This window comes from Jaculus jaculus, chromosome 4 (assembly GCF_020740685.1).
Source record: "Jaculus jaculus isolate mJacJac1 chromosome 4, mJacJac1.mat.Y.cur, whole genome shotgun sequence".
Lineage (NCBI taxonomy): Eukaryota > Metazoa > Chordata > Mammalia > Rodentia > Dipodidae > Jaculus > Jaculus jaculus.
The window spans coordinates 97,631,358-97,655,382 of record NC_059105.1 but is presented as its reverse complement, the minus strand read 5'-3'; the positions used below and the strand labels follow the sequence as shown (position 1 = coordinate 97,655,382).

The 24,025-nt window shown below is 35.8% G+C and overlaps 1 protein-coding gene across 2 annotated transcripts in view; it reads left to right on the top strand.

Moving 5' to 3' along the window:
- The window catches only part of Arhgap15 (Rho GTPase activating protein 15), a 671,175-nt gene that overhangs the window by 450,337 nt on the left and 196,813 nt on the right, over positions 1-24,025 (top strand). For both annotated transcript variants that reach the window (XM_004651815.2, XM_045148540.1), the window contains one exon: positions 468-545. In XM_004651815.2, coding sequence (XP_004651872.2) covers positions 468-545 — 78 coding nt within the window. The remainder of the gene's footprint in view (positions 1-467; positions 546-24,025) is intronic.

Below are 24,025 nucleotides of genomic sequence, written 5' to 3'. Positions count from 1 at the left end.
GTTGAAGTAGACCCAAATTTAAAGCTGATTGCCATTGAACTTTATGACTAGTTTATTGGAATTAAAAATTTGAATACTACTTAAATTGAGTTTATAGAAATTCATTTTCTTTGGGAAGAAGAGATATTTGACAGTGATATACTACTCACTCCCTTCTCACTTTTTTTTTTTTTAATTTTTTATTTATTTATTTGAGAGCGACAGACACAGAGAGAAAGACAGATAGAGGGAGAGAGAGAATGGGCGCGCCAGGGCTTCCAGCCTCTGCAAACGAACTCCAGACGCATGGGCCCCCTTGTGCATCTGGCTAACGTGGGACCTGGGGAACCGAGCCTCGAACTGGGGTCCTTAGGCTTCACAGACAAGCGCTTAACCGCTAAGCCATCTCTCCAGCCCCCTTCTCACTTTTTAAATATACTATTTCAGTTCTTATTTGACCTAATGTGAATTATGCTTTTTGTTTTCAGGTCTGGATGTTGATGGAATATATCGAGTTAGTGGCAATCTGGCAACAATACAGAAGTTAAGATTTATTGTCAACCAGGGTAAGTGATTTCTTTATTTCAGATGTTTTACAGTTGCTACATTTGTACACTTCTAGCAATACTTCAGACCGCATTGTATGTATGGTAACCAGATAGAAAAGATAAAATGTTGAGGGACGAAGCCAGCCATTAAAGAAATTATCATTAAAGAACCAAGAGATAACCAATTTACCCGGAAATGAATAAAACAGGGAGGAAAGCAACTTAATAGTTCATGTGAAACAAGTAATGAATAAAAAAGGACAAGGTAAAAATGATGAAAGTAATAATGAAATAATAAAAGAAAGTAATACACATTAGAATGATGTTACTGGCATATAATAGGTACTTCATGCATGTTGATGAATAAGAAACAGAACAAATTATGCAGAGATGTAAGAACCTAAATCATATATGCTGGAAAAATATATAATAGATAAGAAAAATAAATGAAAATTAAATGTTATAAAGTAGTTTCACATTAACAGTAATATCCTACTAACATCTATGAAGAGGTGTGAATGCTATCAAAGAGCTACATATTAACACTGACAAACCGCTAAGATCTATTGCCCCATAGGATACTGAAGCCACCAATAATTGCTGGTAAAGATCAGTCCTTTTAGACTCATTCATTTCAGGTGGAAATACAAATGCTACATCACTTTGGAAGACATTTAGCTATCTTTTATGAAAATAAATGATATCTTATCATAAGATCTAACATCTGCTCCAAGTCTTATTTGCTCAAATAAAAAGGTTCCACCTTCAAAAATCCTGCACACAAAGCCAGGCGTGGTGGTACACGCCTTTAATCCCAGCACTTGGGAGGCAGAGGTAGGAGGATTACCATGAGTTCAAGGCCAATCTGAGAGTACATACATTCCAGGTCAGCCTGGGCCAGAGTGAGACCCTAGCTCGAAAAACCATAAAAAAAAAAAAATCCTGCACCCAAATATTTACAACTCTGAAACTGGTAAACTTGATGGCAAAGAGGAAGTATAGCTCTGTCACATCTGGCTAGCATGGGTTTTCTTCTCTGCAGGGCAAATAAAAAAAAAAAGAGCTTTGAACATAATAAGTCCTTAAGTAAATAGATAAACAAATTGTGGTATATCCACATAATGAAATATTTCTCAGCAATGAAAAGATAGTAGTTGTCAAGCCATGAAAAGATTTGGAGGAAGATATGGTACCTCATGCTTGTAATTCAGCACTATGGGGTCTGGGATAGGATAATTGTGTGGGTCTGAGGCCAGTCTGTGTCTACTAGAGCAAATTCCAGTTGAGGTTAGACAAGAGTGAAGCTGTCTCAAAAAAAAAAAAAAAAAAAGTAAAAGAAAAGAAAAAGAATTGGGGGAACTTTGAAATATAAGATTTCTTAATAAATAAAGCCAACTTGAAGATATATGATATATTAGAAGATTAGTTGTAGCAAGGCATCTGAACATAGAATTTTTTTTTTTTGAGGGCACTTAAAACTTCTGAGTTATACTAGAATTATAGATATAAATCATTATACATTTACTAAGACCCATAAAATGTACAACACAGAGTGAACTCTAATATAAATTATGGGCATTAGTTAATAATACCATATCAATATTTATTTATTAATTGTAACAAAGTAACATCATTAATACATAATCACTCCAAGGGAAAACACTTGGAAGGGTGAGAAAGCATATCATAACTGAACTTTCATCTTTAATTTTCTATAAAAACCTAAAACTACTCTTAAAGTATATATGCAGGGGCTGGAGAGATTGCTAAGTGGTCAAGGCACTTTCTCACAAGGCCTGAAGGCCTAGGTGCAATCACTTAGTACCAGATACACAGAGTTTCATGTGTCTAATGTTGTTTTCAGTGGCAGGAGGCCCTGACATGTTTGTTCTCTCACTGTCTCATTAGCTCTCTGCTTGCAAATGACTAAAAAAACGTATTTTTAAGTATATTAGCCAAAAAAGGAAAAAATTTAAAAATTAAAAATAATAACTCTAAAACACTTAAAAATGGAGTTACAGATAGGTCACATGTTTTATAATCAGACAAACAGGGAGAAGGAAGACCCTTACGAGCCTCCCTTTTTTTCAGTATCCCATGTTAACTCATTGTACCTGTTTCTATGTCAACAAAAATAGTGAGGTACTGGGGAATGCTTTTTGAATTATTTGTGAGGATGAAATTAAACAACATATATGATATTCCCTTAGTTATGTAGAAGATTTCTTTAAGGTTTTCCTCCATTTAAACGGAGCTTCTATTAAATTGCATTTATTTTTCTCCCCTTATTGCTGTTGTTTCTGCAGTGCTGGCAAGTAGACACGTGCTCAACATGTGATCTCACACTGAACTGCATGGCCAGTCCTTTCCTGACACTTTCTTATTCTGACCTCACACATTTGTATACTCCTTTCATTGGCTTCACATACACTCTTTCCCATTACTTTCAATGTTTTCCTACCTTTTTGCCTCACCTCACATGTATAAGCCTCCCAAAGTCTGACAGATTTCCTCTCAATCTAATGCATGACCCATTTACATCAACAAGGAGGGTCTAATGGGAGGGGGTAGATCATAGATGAGCCTAAACAATGGTACCAAACTGCCTGTATTTGATGAAAAGAAAACTAATAAATCAAATTAAAAAAAAAAAAAGAACCAAACTGTATCTTCCTTCAGGATGCCACCAGTATGCTTTCTCTTCTGTGTTCTTATCACACTGGATCATGGAATTTACAATAAATTCATACATACAATCTAAAATCCCATCTATGTTAAGGACCATGGATTTAATATTAGCTTTGAGAGAGAATATATTCAAATATACTAGGTGATTATATATCAAGAAACATTACAAATTGAAAGTCTGTGCATCAGAAAATAGGATATTGGACTGGAGAGACAGCTAATTAGAGGTTAAGGCACTTGCCTGTGAAGTTTAAGGACTCACGTTAGACCCTCCAGGTCCCATGTAAGTCGGACACACAGTGATACAAGAGCACAATATTGCACATGTGCACAAGGAAATGCATTTGTCTGGAGTTTGGGTGCAGTGGCTGGAGGCCCTGCTATGCCAATTCATTCTCTTTGCCTTCTCTCTTGCATTAAAAAAAAAAAAAGCCAGTCTATTGTGTTTGTCTAAAATAAAATAGGATATTGGTTAGAATAATTATATCTAACACATGTCTTATGAAAGATAAGATTTGATTTGTTCTTAGTTTTCATTTGTTTCCCACATACCAATACCAGTCTCGAGGCCTACCTTTGAAGAGTTCTTAATAATATTTGTGGAATGATTGTGTGTGCATGTGCACACATATGTGGATGCATTATGTACATGCACACTGTAAGTAGGAAAAGTGCTAAAGCTGGCAAACACTAAACTATCTGTATAAATTCATCTCAGGTAGGGCAACTATTTTAAGGGTTGACTTTCTGCTTTTGGCCAATTGTCCCATAATTCTTATTTCTGAGAATCTATAACAGCTCTCTTTGTTGACTAATCTGTCTCAGTAAAATCCAGAACTTTATACCAATTATTCATGTTGGTCTAACTCAATACTCCTACTGTAGGTAAAAATTGTATAAAATAGATTAGCTTTACACTCATTCCTGCTTATAACTAGCTAAAATCAGTCTTGTGAGATATTTCATGCTGAAGCCATATCCTGAATGGGATTCTAGACAGCTGGGTAACACATTTCTTCCACAAAGAAGAACTCTCAAAACAGAAGCCATACTAGAAACAAACATTAGATGCATTTTCTGCCTTAAAAATTATGCTCAACAGTTTGAAAATCTGCAATGAAAATATGAAATCTATCCATCGCATCTTTTGCAATCCAAACTTCAGCATCTTCGGAGCTATGTCACTACTCGTGTTTCCATGGAAGTTGACAGTGTAAAGCTGGAAAGAGGCTTGAGTTGATATCTGGGAACAGAGTTGTCAGTAAACAGACTTCCTCCTGTACATCACTGTCAGAACACAATGCAGCTAACACAAATAATGCTACTGGAAAAACTTAGATCCCAGGTAACTCTGTCTGAGCTGTGCTCTGGTGATTTTCAAATTAGATGGTAAATAAAATGTATATAGCCAGCTCCTTTCAAAATTCACTGATCAGATTATTCTTTGAGTTAACTTTCTGAATTGATCCAATAATTTTGTTACTAATACCTTACGTGCCTTCCCCTTCTTCTACATCATAGCTCTAAGTATAGGTTAATATGGAAGATAACTGGGGCTGAGAACAAAGAGGATGCACATGTCATACATATGCCTTTGCATGCATGTGAGTGTGGGTGTGTGTGATGAAATCAAATGGTGATGCTATGATGATTCCCTGAAAAACATAAAGTGCTATGCAAATGTGTTGCTTATTTTTGTAGTTGAATATGGAACAGACACGAATTTGGCACATCCTCCTTATATTAACACCTTTCATCTCCTCTGTGTTCACCTTTCACAATGTTCCTTTTTAAAGGAGGCAGTAAATATACATTTTTGAAATGAATAAGTCCTACCGACTATTAAACTACACAAACAAAAACCAATTTTGAAGACTTTCAAGAACAGTTGAATTGCAATTTATGTGTTTCACTAACTTTCTTGAATGCTATAATCATCAGCAATTCTAAATACACCAGTTGAATGATTCAATTTGTTTTGGTTTTCTGTTTGATTCACTAAATCAGAAAGAATTAGATACCCTTATTTTACTTCCAGATCAGATGACATACAAGTTAAGTTCAAAATGATCACTTAAAAAACATTTTATAATTAAAACTAGTAACTATACTAATATTTTATTATATAAATACCTAGCATTTTCAGAATTTATTACGTGACCGCCTCTGCATGAATACCGTGTATGTATAATTTAAAATTTAACTTAAGTCTTTCTTCAACCCCAAAGTGTAGGTACTACTGTTATACCCATTTTTTAAAATACTTCATTTTTGTTTGCAGGTTTGTGAGTGTGTGTTGTGTATGGGCATGCCAAGGTCTATTGCTGCTGTAAAAACTGCCTGTCTAGTTTTACATGGATGGCTGGGAATTAACCTAGGCTGATAGGCTTTGAAAGAAATTGCCTTTAACCACTGAGCCATCTCTCCAGCCCCTAGGCCTATTTTTGAAATGAGGAAAGTGAAGCTCAGATGTTAAATAATGTCCCAAGGAGAGACAAGCTGTCATTGAGCATTTAGGACAAGATCTCAGATCTCTCTGCTCAGCAGAGCCTATCCTGAGAACCACTGCATTTATTTACACCCCACCTCTCAGGATTGGTAAGTGATAAGAACTACCAGTGGAGTTTGGCAAAACATTTTCAAGACGGGGATGGTTGGAGAAAATGCCAAACATCATAATTATGCAGAAACCTGGCACTAATATTCTCTGCAGGGCTTAAGTATCTGTGTTTGGACCTGAAACTAGTTTAACACAATATCCTGTTGCAGCCTCATAGAAAGGCACTAAGGATCTCTGTTTACTGCGCTGGTGGTACATTACTGAGCATTGCTCTGCCTTGTTTGTTGAACTTGGTGACAGCTTTCAGTGACATTTTGCTGATACAACTCTTCTGGTCTATGAGGACATCCCCAAAGAAAACTGGTGCATGACCTTAGATGTCAACCTGTCATCAGCCTGCGTCATAGTGTTGATTCTTCAGCATGATCTGTGACCTCCTGTTGGTGTTCTAGCACAGTCGGGTGCATGCCAAGGACAGACTTCTGCATGGAGGATGCTGCCTGACTGTCTTGAGAACTTTAGACAGTGGATCTTTGAAATCTCAACAGGCTGAATTCCCCTTCCTCCATACATCAGCACTCAGCTCCAGCTGCCAGCAAGGCTTATTACCCAAGCTCCTCAACCACTTCACATTCTCTTTGGTGTGACTCAGATATCCTCTTTTACTCTATATGAAACAAAAGAGTCCAAAATTCTTTCTCAAAAATACCAGCTATGAAGCTGCATGAACCCACTAGTAAGGGAAGACCTATGAAACACTGCAGGAAAAGTGACTGACAATTTTTCATAAAAGTACTTCTTGGTACACAGTAGTAACAAGTGTTCCCTGTGACCATGTGCTTGAAATAGAGGAAATATTTTGTCGCCAGCATTTCAGACTTAATTTCCATAGACAGAAATAAAATTTAAAGGAATAGTCTAAAGGACATTTTCCATCACTTTTCCACACCATAAAAACAAAATACACATAAATTCCATAAATATAAATGGGCAAAAATCTTGTATGTACCTGAATACACATGCATGTTTGTTGTTTTCAAATTAATGAATAGTACTGTACTTTGTCTATATTTATCCATATGAATTTTATTGTCATAATAATACTTATTAGATATAAATGAAAAAGACAGATTTGCTTATTTTGAACTTGGTAATAATAAAACTCCATTGGGAAAAAAACTGTTAGAAAAGCAATTTTATTACTAATACACCTACTCTACTTTATATAGATTTGCACTTGAAAGCAAAGCATTCACTTTAGCAGGTGTCTTTGTACATTCCATATTATAGTGGCATAAAAATGGAATAAGGTAAATGGAAGTAAGAGAGGATTAGAACAATTAATGGTTTCATCACAAAATAAGCAGCTGGGTGAAATGGAAAAAGATTTGAAAAAGTTTCAAAACTTCTAGTTCTTTACTTATAAAATATTCCTTGTATCAAGTACATTCATTTTGTTCTATAAAGTGATTTTATATTGCTTTCTTATTATCTTTAAAATGAATATTTCCTTAAGCCTCCTTTGCTCTCACAGCCAACCACAGCATCTACAAAACAAACTGTTTTATTTGCTTTAACCCATTTGACAGGGCAGGTTTTTATTTGGTAGGTCAAATCATTGGTATTGCACCTTTATGGCTTCCATATGACAAGATTATCTTTTAACAGTGATTTATTTTTCCCCATTAAAGCTGAAAAGATCACTTGATCATAAAAGTGCCAGATTCTAACATCATCCAGAGCTTTAAAAACTTTCTTAGACCTCATTTTTCAGCAACATTGAGTCAGAGTGCTCAAAGGCTATTGATACTCATATTTTTTTTAGCCACTTAAGAAAATGTATTGGCATTAGTAAATATTTTTTGAACACAGAGGTCAAAACAATGAGATCTTCAAATCCATATACATTTATATAGTTTATATGATACCTTATGTCCCAATAACAAACATAAATCCTTTAGGTTTTTAAGGTGTATGAATTCTGGCTACCCACTTTAAAGCAAAAGTATATCATATACTTATTGTGAATTATATATCATAATTTGTTATGAAACTAGCAATAAGGAGCTGATCTAATGCTTCTATTGAAACAATTAAAAATAGAGTCCATCCTGGGGAAAGAAGGCCAGGTAAGATCTAATGGCTTCCCTCACCATAATTCCTAGTTATTATGTAAGTATAATAGGATCTATATTAACCCCTTTGGATCTCAGACTTTTCATTTCCAAAGTGGAAATAAGAATGAAATGTGAGGCTTTTAAAAATTGAATCAGCCTAGTGATAATCACTATTTACTTTAATTATGATGACATGAAGCTATGTGAAGTGAGATCAGTATTACTTAGTTTTCTTAGTAATAACATAATACTAAATACTAATAATCAAACATGTTCTTACCTTCTGTATGACTAAATTTTCTTTGATCATAATAAATTCTTTTTCTAGGAAGAAAAACCAAATACAAGTAAACTTTGTAGACTTGCTGCTATCCAAAGATGATCTCATTCCTAGCCAAATTCATAGGACTTCTTGATTCCTGGCCATAAAAGAGAAACTTAATTTCCTTCTGTCAATAAGTTTTGGTAGGAGGGAGTAAGTGAAGTCTAGTGACATTTTAGGTTCTAATTCAATGTTGCCTTTTCTATATAGACTTGGCCACTGAAACCAGAAATTAAATCTGTCATATAACTGCCAATTCACAATAAATTCCCCTAGGATATTTATAAAATTCTATCATCATCATTGTCATCATCATCATCATCACAAATCCTCATTACCATTAAAATTAATAAGTATTGCCATTATAATTAATAACTCACTAGGAAAACACACCATGCTTCCTTCTGCTCTATGCTCTATGGCACTCATTCCCATTCCTGACTGCACATCAGAACTGTGCCTGACACTATGCCTGCCAGGTTAGCGGCTTAAAGCAATACAGACGTATTATCTCACAGTTTCTGTGGGTCAGCAGTCTGGGCACAGCTTAACTGAATCCTCAGAAATGCCGTGGTCAAGGTGGCATCCAGGAGTGGATTATCATCTGCCCCCTCACCTGGGAATAGGTTAACATGTTTCTTGGCAGGATTAAATTCATTGTTCATTGTTGGAACTTGGACCAATGTCTCAGTCTATCCCGGTTGCTGGCCAAAGGCCTTATGCTGTGTAACATAATCATGAAGGTCATATACCATCACCTTTGCCACATTCTGTTGGTGAGAAGCAACGGTTCCTACCCAAACACACTAAGGGGAGGGGATGACAAAATGCATGATCTCCCAGAAGAGGAAGTAAGGTTGGGATATCATTGAGTTTGTGCCAAGAAAAAAAAAAAAGTGGTGAAACTTTTTTAAAAGTAAGAATTTTGGAGCTCACTTTTAAAACTTCTATTTAAACTTTTGCTGGCTCTAGAGGTATATATTTTGGAAGCAAACTTCTGTAGTTGAATCAAGTTCATATTCAGGCTTGGGATCTTCCTATATAATATCTGCCTAGCTTTGTTGTTTTGGCTCTCAAGTATAAATTTGACTTATCAAGCCATAGGATAGACGAGGTTTTTAACTTAAGAACAACCCACTTTTGGCTAACCAGTTTTCCAGTGAGTAGCAATGCTTTCCTGCAGTATTGATCAACATAATAACATTCTTTAATGTTTATAAAGTAAGTTATCATAGAAATGGTAAATGCCGTGGAGGTAGCATATATGTTATTAGTATGATTAAAACAACTGACTTGTGTCTCATTGCTGTGTTGTGGATTTTAGAAAATAGAAAGATGATTTTACCTAACAATTTTCCAGTAAAACTAAAGAGTAAATAATGAAAATCAAATCAAGCAATGCTAATAATAACTAACATCTAATTAGGAATCTACCACCTGGCTATAGTCAAAGTCAAAAGCATCTCTGACCCTCATACTTAATATGAGAAAACTGTATTTCAGAAAGTTTAAACAAACTCTGTAACGCTGCATAGTCAACACAAAAAGCAGACACATGAATCCATTTAAAACTTACTGCAGAAAACATATTGCCTTGTCTTCTGCATTCATTTTACCATGGGTAAATGGGAAGGGAACTATCTCCTTTTTAATACCAAAGAGTCAAAAACCAGTTGTTCGTATTATAATGCTATAATTTGCTGGTGTCTAGCTTATAGGACACTTTTATAAGGGAAAAAAACCTATTTTAAAATTTATCCTCTAAATCTTCCTTATGAGCTCATCAGGTAAAAAACCATGATTCATCTTTGCAGCTCCAACATAGAAAGGTATCTGACACTGTGTATGCACTAAATAAAAATGTGTCCCTATAAAATAAAATAAGGAAATTATGAACTGTTAATCCAAACCAACTCTATGTCACACATACCCCAAAACCTAGTCTCTTTTAGACTCTTGTCAATGAGTATAAATAAGCCCCCTGGAGAAGGGGTGGCAGGTAAGCCCTTCAGTTTTTCTCCTCACTGTGGATCACAGAACACACATGAAGCTAAGAGGTGAGGTCTATATAATAAGATTTTTTTACTTTTCATCATCTATTTGACACACACATTTAAAGATCCAAGCATCAAGTATCACTGGAAATGTATCAACAAGTGGAACAAGTGACATCCCAGTCAGAAGGAACCTTCATGTTCATGTGCATTCCAATCTGTTGGCTAAGAATAGTGAATACCAGACTCTGCATGTCTGCCTAATTGAAGCCCTTTCTTCTCCTCAGACAGCAGCAGTGGCTGGCGGCACCCGCCTTCCCTGTTGTGCCACCACCATCTCACCTTTTATGCTGGTCCAGGTTGTTCACCGTTGTGTGTTTTCATTTGTTTCTTCTACATTCTTTTGAGTGCTTCATTTCCCTTCTTAATCTATTCTTTTCATTTTTTGTTCTTATTTTCTTTTTCTGGCAATCACAAGTAGTTCATTCATGTTTCTGTGTTTGGTATGTTGGAATCAAATGAACTGCCAGCCCTTGGAGAAGGCAAATATGTATTATATTATTATTTAATAGGTCCCAGTGGGACAGAATCACATATGTTCTCTCAGAACAAAAGAGTTTTACTTACAGATAAACTAATCTCCTAAACACAAATCTCGTGACTTCTAGAATAATTTCATCAGGAGTTACTTTCTTGCACTGTGTTTCCACAGTATTTATACCTGTAGATCAATGCTTGCAGTAGCCCGCTTCATGGCCCGCCAGTTTCACTCACAGTTGCCTGGTGATCCTGGGCATGCCTGCCTGTGCTATGCTTATTCTCACTTCTTAAAAATTTTCTGCAAGATCCTCTTACTTCTGCTTGCCAAAATACTCACTATCCTACCCACTAAAAGATCTACCTGGATTAAAGCCAGGTCAATCATCACCCAAATCATGGAGGGAACAGGTGTGTTTTCTGAGATTTCAGGTCTCCCTGCTTTTATACCTGCAAGACTGCATCTTAATGAGTCCACATACCACACTTATAGCATGTGCTTCTAATTACCCTTTCCTTCTCCTCTTTCTTTCGCCTGCTATTGAACATTAACATCTCTGGACTAGGAACATGACTCAGTTGGTAGTGTTTACCTTACATACATGAGACCTTGGGTTTAATCCCAAGCAGTATTAAAAAAATGTAACTGACTGACTTAACAAACATAAGTACTTCATGTTAGTCTGCAAAGGTTCTAAGGCCTGCTAAAGTAGGACATGCCCTTTACTCTTCTAAGAAACATGTGATGAGGCACCCCTTATAATCAAGCTAACAGTGAAGATTTCAAAATGGCTATGCAAGCTAGTTGTGATAGATCATGCTGACACTTCAAATCATACCATTTTAATATCCATAAAGCCACTCTATAGTCTGACACTTTCTGTTTCTGCATGCCCTCAAATCTCTTATCTGTTTGTTCATTTTCTTTTTTAAAATATTTGTTATTTGTTTGAGAGAGAGAGAGAAAGAGAGAGAGAGAGAGAGAGAGGCAACAGACTATGGACATGCCAGGGCCTTTTGCTGCTACAGAGGAACTCTAGACAAATGTACCATTTTGTGCATATGGGGAATTGAACCTGAGCCTGCAGGCTTTGTACAGAAGTGCTGTTAACCACTGAGCCATCTTCCCAGCCACTGTTTATTCATCTCTATTTCTGGAATAATATAGCCCTCTGGTTTCCTACATTTCAGCTAGTATTAGCCTCACCACTAGTCTAGAAACCCATTAATACTTCCATATTGAAAACTTAACAAGTTACAAAATACAACCAACATGCAAAAGGCGCATGCAGAACTATTTAAACTATTTAAATTTAAACTATTAAACTATTTAACCTATTGAAAAAAATGGAGATATATCTTAGCAATTAAGGTGCTTGCTTGTGAAGCCTAAGGATCCACATTTGACTCCCTAGGATCCATGTAAGCCAGAGGCTCATGGTGGCAATGTGTCTGGAGATGGTTTGCAGTGGCTACAGGCCCTGGCATGCCCATTCTCTCTCTTTCTCTTTCTCTGTCTCTTGTTAATAAATGAAACTAAATATTTTAAAAAGTGATGAAGTATGCTAGTTTAGATAAGTTCAAGTCTCTAAGTAACAAAGATGGAAATTTAATAATTGGAAAAAATATTTCTAGATATCTTTGTCTTTTCATTTATATCACCTTGTATTTATACAATGGTCAAGCATTTCTCATTTACTAAGATAACAATGAGAAGTGATAACTCCAATGTGGCTTCATAACACAAAGTCTGAAACTGGCATTAATGAACTTTTTAAATGCTAATTTTAATGCTTACACCAACAGAATGATGCCTTAAGCAAAACTCATTTCTTATCTGCTGAAGGCAATGTGTTTGCATCCCTTACATAAATAAAATGGTTGAAATAAGGTTTTTAAATGGCTTAAAGTTTCAAGGACTTTACTTATATACAGTTATTCTTCTAGAGAAAAGAAATTCATAAACTCACATCGCTTAATGGTCCCTCTGCTAGAAAATGGAAGCACTCTCAACTATGTTCCACTGTAGGAAAATCAAAAAGAACATGTAAACTACAAATATGTTAGCCAATTGAGAATATTTATTAACTAAATAATTTAATAATAAAGAAAATGCCTACTTGATTAATTGTTACAGAGTAAAAATTACAATAAAACTGTCTTGATCAGTGCTTTGCAGAAGCACCATTACTGTCTGTGCAGTTGTTTAACAAGGATTTAATTGGAAAGATAAGTGAATGCACATTTAAAAGTATTGTTAATTTGCTTTATAATCACCCCATCCTTCACAGTATTGACAGCACAAGGCACAAACCCCTTTCTGTTTTACAAGTATTATTTTCCATATGTGCACAATAAATTCTGAAGCAGTAATTGGAAATTTTATGGGTTCTAACATACCTAGTATACGTGGTTTAGAGGTACACTCTCTTTATAAGAGGTAACTGAGTTTTGGTTCTCAGGAGTAGGTAACAGAACTTTGTCTATTTCCTTCCATCCACAACAGATTAGAAACACATTTTGTTCATTTCTTTTAAAAAAAAAAAAAAGTTGTCTCATATTCTTATCTAGTAAAAATCAGATTTACATGAAGAAAATATTGAACAATTTTTAGTCTGTAATGATATTATATTATACTATATTTTCCTGAAAATGAGGATGAGCAGTGAGATTTTTAACTAAAGGTAGCTTCTAGACTGTGGCTGTAACAAAATACTTGTAACTGAAAAGAGCTATGTTTGAATTTAGTGAAGGAGACAAGATGGAACAAAGACAACTCTGACTGATCTGCATATCCTAGTCACACATGGAAACAGAGGCTAACCCTCTCAAAACTGTTATCAGTGTGGTTCACAAAAACAATGTGAGTCTAATGTCTGAGCTTTCTAAAAAGCAGGGATCCGAGTTAACAAAGTTCCAATGCCAAAAGTCCAGAAACTTTCTCCATCACAGAAGATAAAGCTGTCTTAGAAACATATTATTTTCTGTTTCCAATGAGGAAAGGTTGTGAAAATGATTCCTATTGACTCACCAGCTGACTTTTAGCTGACTCCCTTTATCGTTTCTAAAGACAAAGAGAATGCAAGTATAAGCCTTGTCTTAGAAATGAAGAGTTGTTCTAATCTTCTGTCACCTGTCTCATGATGCTAGCTGCCCAAATGTGATGACTGGGGTTCTGTCCCCAGGGACGTTTTTTTAATGTCAGGAACACTAAAAGCATTAAAAGACATGGAAGAAAAGCTTAAAGTTGTCCTTAGCCATAGTTTTATCTTGCTAGAGCTGGTATAAAATTTTAACTTTATTTTTAAAAAATTTTAGCTTTGCTTTGCTTATTTATATAGACAGTAAGAATATCAATCTAAATGCTTAGAAATTCTTCTGAGAAAAATTTTCATTAGAATGTCCTTGTGGATAAAATATGTTAACTCAATATATTATGGAAATAATACTTTTTGACTGTGCTTCAGAGATGCACTAATAAATGCTAATTCAAATGTCTAGTTATTAATACCAATCCAAGAATCATGTGGTCTTTTCTTCATTCCTGCACACATATGTGTATAGATAGATAGATGATAGACAGATAGATAGATAGATAGATAGATAGATAGATAGATACATACATACATACATACATACATACATACATACATACGTTCATACATATACATACATATATATAGAGAGAAATATTATATACTTCTCTAGTAAAAATTCTTACAAGCTGTGTTTCACGCTGTATGTATACATGCTATTATACTGTGAAATACACTCAAAACATATAACCTTTAAATATTATTTCTATTTCCTCTTCAAATTCCTTTATCAGAATCATGGATTTTATAACCATTTGTCTTGGGCAAAAATATCTTTGAGTTCAAGACCTTTACATGCCCCATTTCAACTAGACAGAGCTGAGACTGGTCGATAATGAAATGTCCAGCTGTCCTTTAATTAACTGAGATGAGGAAAATGTAATGTTTGATGAGAGAATCAGGATCCTGTGAGAGATAATGGGAAGACTATATGTTTCTGTGCCTTCCTGCATATGATGGAGCCATGGGGTGCAGGAAAGAGATGAGGCTTTTTTATGCTCCAGTAGGGGGAGCTTTCTTTTCCCTACTGTAAGAACAGCATGGTGCATGTGTTTAAATATGCCATCCTAAAATGCAGACTTTTCATTTTCATTTTGCAAGTGGGAAATTTCACTATGTGATGGGCACATTACTCTTCTTAGCGACACATTTTGTGCAAACTCATTTGGGAAAGAATAGGAAATTTAGAATACTGCCTTCATATTTCTTCTGGAAATGTTAGCCTGAATCCATTATTTCCAAACCTGATGAGGATTACAGTTCATTTGTATTTCACAGCAGCCCATATTGTATTCTGTTTTGTGAAGTAAATAAGAGATGATACCATACTAATAGTGCTTGTATTTTGTTTTCCATATGAATAGTTTTATTCTGAGGGCAAGAGGAAGGAAACTAAAGCAGAGACTAGAGGATTTGATTTAGCCTTCTCTAGATGCTATGTGTTATTCTGACAAAGAAATGCCCTGAATTATTTTTATAAATAATTTAAACTGGAGGAGGCAGGATAAAAACTCACTTAGGTCACTGAAAATATACATATTCAGATGACATTATAAAAAGCATGGTTCACTAGCACCCAATTCTCTCTTATTTAACTGCATTTAAATTTTGTGGACAGAGTAGGTGGCTGCTTATGTGCTACTGAAAGAAATTTTCTTCAACATTCTTTTCTCTAGCATTTCACTATGCCTGACATACCCTATTTAGGAAATGTCTTCACCTGGCTAAACTAAGAGAAGCAAGTAGGTTCATTTTTTATACTACATAAGTAAGGAAGAGTTCTTATGATCTACTAGAGATATATGACATAGATATTTAAGCAAAAACATTTTCAGAGAGTCTCAACATATATACTACATGCTTTCTGTTTCTGCATATTAGGTTAACAAAAACTGACTATTGCATCAGTTTTTTTTTGCACTGTTAGGACAAAATGCTTGACCAGAAGGAGGATAAGGAAGGAAAGGGTTTATTTTCAGCTCACAGTTTCAAAAGGAAGTCCATGGTGACAGGGAAAGCATGACAGCAGCAGGAAGCCCATACCCCATCACCACATCCACAGTGAGGAAGTAAAGCAAGTGATGCATGAGGTTCTCAGCCAGATATCTCCTTTAAATACAAGATGGACCCCACCTAAAGTTAAGGTAAGTCTTCCTACCTCAATTAACCTTATCAAGATAATCCCTCCCAGGTGATTCTAGGACCTGTCAAGTTGACAATCAATATGCCTATAGGTTAGTGAAATACCATGAATATTTGTCTATTTATCAGCCAGGATAGCTCATAACCTAGTAAAACTTCAGGGGGACACAAGAAAGAACAGAGCACTAGAGACAGAAAAAGTGAGTATTTGATGAAAAAGAATAAGTAATTCAGAAGAAGCACTGAGATGCTAAAGGGCAAAATTAAAAGCCTTGATTCTAACAAGTAGTTGGAAGAGGAAGTTGTATTTTACTTAACTATTGTACCAAAGCCAAGCCTGTTTTGCCCACTAACTAAATTCTTTTGGCATAAGGTATAACTAGACTATTTTGGTTGATTCTCATTCATTATGTAAACCACATACTGAGTTCATTCTTAATTGGAATTTTTAAAAAGTCCAAAATAATTTTCCATAGAAAAAAATAGCCCAGCCACTTAATGACTAGAGCTGATAGTCATCAACATAATCTTGCTGTCCATAAACCTCTCTTCAAACTAGCAGCAGAATGAAACATCTAAGTTGGAAAATGAAAGGAATCACTTATACCAGAGAAAAGGTAAAAATCACAGATCTAAGCAAATCTTCCCATTATACTTTCACTTATTTTAGGCTCAGGCCATTAAAGTTGGTTTTCATTATGACAAGTATTTAGACAAGCCCTGAGGGGCTTAGGATCATCTATAGAGTATCTTTATTCAACATGAATAAATTGTATACTGACTTTTCCTACCCTCTCAGTCATTTTTTAATTCTTTCTTTCTTTTGCTCTTTCTCTCTCTCACTTTGTTTTTAAAATTCTAATGTAAAATAGCCATACACATTAGTTTATGTATGCTTTTGTGTATTTTTTTTTCTTTTTTGATTTTTTGAGGTAAGGTCTTGTGTTCTATTATCATATGAAAGTTCAATTTCATTATAATCTTGTCAAGCAGTATATTTTTGTTTCCCTTTTCCCTTCTTTTTCCCTTTCCTATTGTACCTGCCCCCAAGACTTAGCCTCCTTCCTACTTTTATATTACAAACTTCTTTTTGTCCTTCCTGCTTCCCTAGTCACTTCTTCCCCTCTTTTGGTCTATTTCAAATTATATTCTATTGCAGTGACCTTTTTGTTGCTGGAACAAACACCTGACCAGAAACTGCTTATGACAGGAAAGGGTTTATTTCAGGTTTACAGATTACAGAGGAAGTTTCGTCATTGCAGAAGAAGTTGACCTACTTTTGCAAACACAGCTGAGGGTTAGAAGCTAACACCAATAATTGCAAGCAGTCAGAGTTCTAACTGGATCGCCACATACCCAGTAGGGCTGGACTGAAGATTAACCCCCAGTGACATATTTGCTCCAGCAGAGATATGCCTGCAGGAGACTTAAGTAGAAAACTTAATCAAAAATACCTGAGTCTATGGGAGACATACATTTGTATTCAAACCACCACATATTCCATATTTAGTTCCACATACTCTTACTTTCATACATACAAACATTAAAAGTCAGGATAGGACTGGAGAAATGACTTAATGGTTAACGCACTTGCCGGGGAAACCTAATAACCTAGGTTCAGTTCCTCAGTACTCACGTAAGCCAGATGTACAAAGCAGCATATATGTCGGAGTTTGTTTGCAGTGGATGAAGACCCTGACATGCCCATTCTCTCTCTCTCTCTCTCTCCCTCTCTCTCTCTCTCTCTCTCTCTCTCTCCATCTCTCCAATAAATAAATTAAAAATATATATTTTTAAGGCAGGATCTACATATGAGAGAGAATATACAATTTTTGTCTTTCTAGGCTTTACTTAAATCAGTACATTTTTTTTCCAATTTTATCCATTTTCTTTTTTTTTTTTTTTTAATTATTTTGTATTTATTTGAGAGCGACAGACACAGAGAGAAAGATAGATAGAGGGAGAGAGAGAGAATGGGCACACCAGGGCTTCCAGCCTCTGCAAACGAACTCCAGATGCGTGCGCCCCCTTGTGCATCTGGCTAACATGGGACCTGGGGAACTGAGCCTTGAACCGATGTCCTTAGGCTTCACAGGCAAGCGCTTAACCGCTAAGCCATCTCTCCAGCCCAATTTTATCCATTTTCTAGAAAATTCCATGACTCCAGTTGTCTTTACAGCTGAGAAGAAATCCACTCTGTATATGTACACATTTTCACTATCCAGTCATCTTTTGATGGACATGTAGGTTGATCCCATTTCCTGGATGTTGTGAAAAGAGCAACAATAAACATAGACATGCAAGTATATCTTTAATAATATATAAATTCATATATATATATATATATATATATATATATATATATATATATATAATATGTGTATGTATATGTGTGTATACATATATGTATATACACACAGGAGTGGTATAGATTTTTGTAAAATCACCTTGCTGATTTCCAAAATGATTCTTGTAGTTTAAATTCCCATCAATAGTGAGTAAGAGTTCTCCTTTCCCCATAAACTTGTCAGCATTTGTTGTCATTAGTTTTCTTCATGATAGCCATTCTGACTAGGGTGAGATTAAATCACATTATTTTCATTTGTATTTCCCTGATGACTAAGGATGTTGAATATTTTTGAATATCTTTTTGCCACTTGCATTTCTTCTTTTGAGGTCTGTCTGTTCATTTTATTACCTTCTTTATTCATTGGCAGTTTTGTAAGACTTTTTGTTTAATTTTTACATCCCTTATACATTTTATATAATATATCAATCACTTGTCAGAGGGAAAGTTAGCAAAGGTCTTCTCCCATTCTGGAGGATTCCCATTCATTCTTCTGATAGTTTCCTTTTTTGTAAAGAAATATTTTGCCTTATTGATTTTACCTCTCACTTGTTGATTCTTGATACTATTTCCTTTATGATTGGAGGCCGATTCAAAAACATTCTCACCAGTACCCACAACTTCCAATGTGTTGTCTATGTTTTCCGCTAATATTTTCTACATTCCTAATCTGACAAAAAGGTCTTTAATTCATTTTAAATTTTTCTTTGTGTAAGGTTAGAGATTGGGGATTAATTTCATTCTTCTACAAGTGCATATCCACTTTTGCTAGCATCATCTGTTTAATATCAGCCCATCCTTTCCATAATCCTAAATGTAATCCTCTTCCTTGATGCTATAATGAGATGCTCACTTTTTAATTTATGTATTAGACCTTTCAAACATGAAAATTTTATAGCTGAAAATTCAGCAGTATTAAAGAAACAAAGTATTAAATAAAGCACCACTTACTTCTGTTACAAGGGGCAAAAAACTAACCCAAATTGTATTTTTAAAAGTGTTAATTTTGGATCTGGAAAATTCAGGAAATTGCCATCTTTAAGCAAGAGGAAATTCTCATGTTTGAGAGGATCACCAAAACCTAATCTGTCTCCATCTCTCACAGCTGCTCACCTCCATGTAAGCTTTATTATCTGGTTTCATTTGATAGTAAATGACAACCAACAGTTCTAACTCAACTGCTTCTAGTCCACCAATAATATTTTCTCCTAAAGTACTACCAACTTGTTTCATTACCTAATCCCTGAAACAACCACTGTGACTGAGGGAATGTACTGCACTGATTGTCTTAGAACAAGGTATTGTGCTGCATACTAAAAAGCTGATGCACAGTCTGATCCAGGCATATAAGTGAGAGAAGGAGCAGATCTCTGGAAGTAATAAGTGTACATTTTACAGGTAAGTAGGGATTAGTGTTTAGAAGAAAATATGGTATGTCACTCAAGTAATACTGTTACTTGCAAGCAGTTCCTGAGCATGCTTAAAATTCAGTAGGCAAATGAATTTTGCAGGACTTAGGAAGCTTGTTAAATGTGCAATAGCTGCTCTTGGAGATGATATATTTACACCTTTCTGATTTCTTTAGTGAAGGGGTAATCATATCCAAGTTAAGTTCTACATTATTCAGGCATAAGTGTGTTCCCTCACATGTCCTGAGCTATCTACTAGTATAAATCTTTGAAATGTTTGAAGAACAAAAGCCCCATGTTATCAAGGTCTTTTTATTCAACAAACAACATTGAAACAAAAAGAAAAAATAGCTTTCATCTATGCCAAACATATGATGGATACTATGAAACAGGAAAGACTTAACCTTGGACAGGCTAAAGTAAATATTGAGAGGTCAGAACAGAAATGCACAATTGTGGAGCTGAAAATATGGTTAAGATGTGGTAAGAAGTGCATTTTAACACAGAGTCTATAAGAGTAGTGTTGAAACCTTTGCTGAGTGCTAACTGTCAGAAAACTCCAGTGATTTCCTAGACATGAAGAAGGGTCAACTTTTGGTCAGCACTTGGGATGATTTTTATTGATATCTATTCAGAAAAAATGTGCCTTCATATGTGAAGGGAAAACTCTTTACTGTTTTTGTTGTATTGGAGACACATGACAAAGCATTCAAATATAATGCAAATAATTTCAAAATGATGTATCCAGCTGTTTAAAAAATGAATAAATAATTTAGATTATACACATGGGCAACCCTTGCTTAAAAACTACAAATCAGAACTCTTCAGTTCAAATCTATTTTATTTTGTTAATAGATGAGCTAATATGATAGGCATTTAATTGTATAATGTATTATTGACCATTTTCTTTGGCATACCATTAACTTTAAATAGTATTAATATTTAACATATTATAATACACACTACAAAGTTCTTATTTTTTCCAGGTGAACAGAAAATGTGCATTGATAGTAAATCTCTTTAAAGAGGGTTTTAAGATGCTCAGTGTGCAAAACTTGTTCATTTATATTATTTGATCAGAAATACCCAAAATGCCACAGCATAATACGGCAAATGCTTTAAGACCACAATGATGCCAAAGCTGTATTATGACTTTGTATTCAAATATAATGTATTGCATAATTAGGCATAATTATAGAATTTGAATATTTAAGAGCACATGTAAAATGTGATAGGAAGCATTAATTAATATTTGTTAGTGAATAGGAAAGCAATTCAAACACATTTACAGAGAAGACTTAGAGCTGACTTAGGATCATAGGCACTAATGCTGTCTTGGCAGGTCTGGATTTGACCTACCATGGTTTTCTCTCCAGGAGAAACTGTCAGTAGCCATTATCAGCATTTAGATTTTGTAGCAGAACTCAGACCTCAATCTGTATGAGGATCAGTTTGATGTTCTTTTCTTCATGGATGCAGAGTGTACCTTTAATGCAGACCAGCATTTTCAGAAAGGTGCACTCTTGGTCACAAGGGGAACCAGTATATATCCATTTCCAGAACAATCATTAAAAGACATGCCCGTCTGCAGTATACCCACCCACAGTAAGTTGAAGATGAAGCTGGAGTCCTTGATAATACAAATTTTGTGGGCAGGCACATTTTTGTGTGGGCATGAATTAAATCTTGTGTTTCCCAGCCCTCCCCACACAACCTTTCCCCCCTGTTTTGCGATAGTATTGGGGAAAAATTGTTTTTATAAGGAAGAAATAGTGAGGATTGTGGCTTAGTGTATAACAGAGCTTGTCATGGAAGTATGGAGGCCCCTAGGAGGGCTTAATTTGCCCTGAGTGAAGTCCCCTAGCACCCATGTAAAATACTGGGCCATACCCATACACTTCTGTAACTCGAGTCCTGTGGGGAGTCAAGATGAGAAAATCTCTGGGGATTGCTAGTCAGCCAGTCTGACAAAAACCCACAGTTCAGTAAGAGACTGTCTCAAGGAAACATTCAGATGAGTGGTTATCAGAGCCCTCCATACCTTCTCCTTTGACCTCTGCCTACATGAATAGGTCACATGTATCTTCACACATGTGGGTATACAGCACACTACACATACGAAACATACACACACGCACACACAAAGGAAAAGAGAGCATTGAAGAAATAATTTTTATTTCTAATCCTGCCTGAGTTTTCAATGAGCTAAGCAGAGTAGGCTTATGACATATAGTAAAATTAAAGGAAAATGTCATATAGTTGATTTTGACTCCATATTTGATCAAGAAACAGAGGTAAAAGAAGTTGTCTCAATTCAGAGTACTCAAGTCAGTTCTCTAAGAGATTTGAACCATCAAAACTAAGCAAATGAAAAAGAATGAGTGAAACAAATAAACAAACCAAACGAAATTACCTGTGTCTGTTAGTAACCAACAGGATGACTTTCTCCAACATTCATTGTGGTCTCCAGAAGCTGAGAGCATTCAGTCATTTTTAAGAAGCCATAGTCCCTGCATATCCAACATTTCCATACCTACAGGCAAATGCGTATGGTACAGGGAGAAAGCAGTGTGCTGCTTTTCACCTCTGGACTTGCTGGCCTCCTTAGCCAAAATTATGTATCCTGATGGATAGACTCAAAAAGGTGGCTGTCAGATACAGACTTTTGCTGTTTCTTTTTTTTCAGATATTTATTTATTTGTTTGAAATAGCAAGAGAGAAAGAGGCAAAGAGAGAAAGAGAGAGAGAAAGAATGGGCATGCCAGGGCCTCCAGCTTCTGCAGACAAACTGCAGACATATGTGCCACCTTGTGCATCTGGTTTATGTGGGTACTGGGGAATCAAACTGAGGTCCTTTGGCTTTGCAAGCAAACGCCTTAACCACTAGGCCATCTCTCCAGCCCCAGGTAGAGATTTTTAATAATTATGTCAATAATAGTTAATAATTTATTGAAGACTTATGATGGGCTACATACACTTCATGCTAAGTTTTCACCAGCATCATATTATTGAGCATACTAATCACCCTGTTTAGTAGGTGACATTAGCATTCCCATCGTCAGATGAAGGAACTGAGAAATGGTGAGACAAATAATTTGAGTTAGGGCATGGAAATACCATGAGATTCAATTGTAGGTATTGAGCAGAGCCCATTTTCAAGAATGACTGAACAATTAATGAGCTATACAAAACGTCAAAAGATACATGAACCAAATGACTTCTCTCCCAGCATACTGCAGAACTAGAACAGCAATAATTGTCTGTAGGTTTACTGAACACAGAGATGGACCCATTGTGTCAACCCAGCAAACTGCTCTGCCTACTGGTGCCTACTATGTCACCACCAACCACCAAGACTACAGTCCCATCCTGGAACACACTTCGACCTTGTAGTCCTGCAAACTCCACCAAGCACATGTGCAGCTTCAGAACCAAGCAATAGCATCATCACTTCTCTGGTTATTCCTAAAATTTACCAGACAGAGGTTGCTGTTCCCTAGCTCCACTGGCCTTGCCTGATTTTATCCATGCTGTTACCATAGCATTTAGCACCATACCATTATTTGTCTGTCCCACATCCTCATATTGAAATCCTGAGTTCCTGAAGAGCATATATTACTTCTCTTCTTTGCCTTGCCTACCTAGCAGAGAGATTAGTGTAGAAATAAAGCAAGTTTTTGAGTTTTTCATGAGTTATTACCAAAAATAATTCAGGTTCTACATTTAATCATCCCAACTCCAGAAATGGCACACTGTGCCCCTTTCTTGCTCAGCATCCCCTTAACTTTGCATCCTTAGACTCTTAAGAAGAGCCAAATCTCAAATCTCCAATGACAGTTTCTGAAACCCTTCCAAGGATTGGGACGTCTTCTTCACAGTTGTTTCATTGGCAAGAGGGGATTTAAGAGGAAGGAACAGGGCAGTTTCTTTCCCTGAAAGACATTACATGAAGGACTGAAAAATGATAAGTGTCGTTTAGCTTTCCTTTATTTCAAGTGTTTACGAGTTTTTCCTTCTGCATGCTGAGAAGTCTCATTTTGAGTTTAATATTGGTTGTGATATAAGACGTGCACGTCTTTTGCATTATAAGACATTACATTAAAAATCCCCATACCTTGTGTCTCTGTGCTTGACAGATGGAGTCCTGCCAGGCAATGGCCAATGAGAGGCATGATTACACTAAATTGGAAGCATGAGGCAAAGGGGTGTGTTTTTATTAGGGGGCAAGGGAGAAATTTGAGGGTAGTGGGTTAACAGAAATCACCCACAGATGCTGAGTTCTGTTCA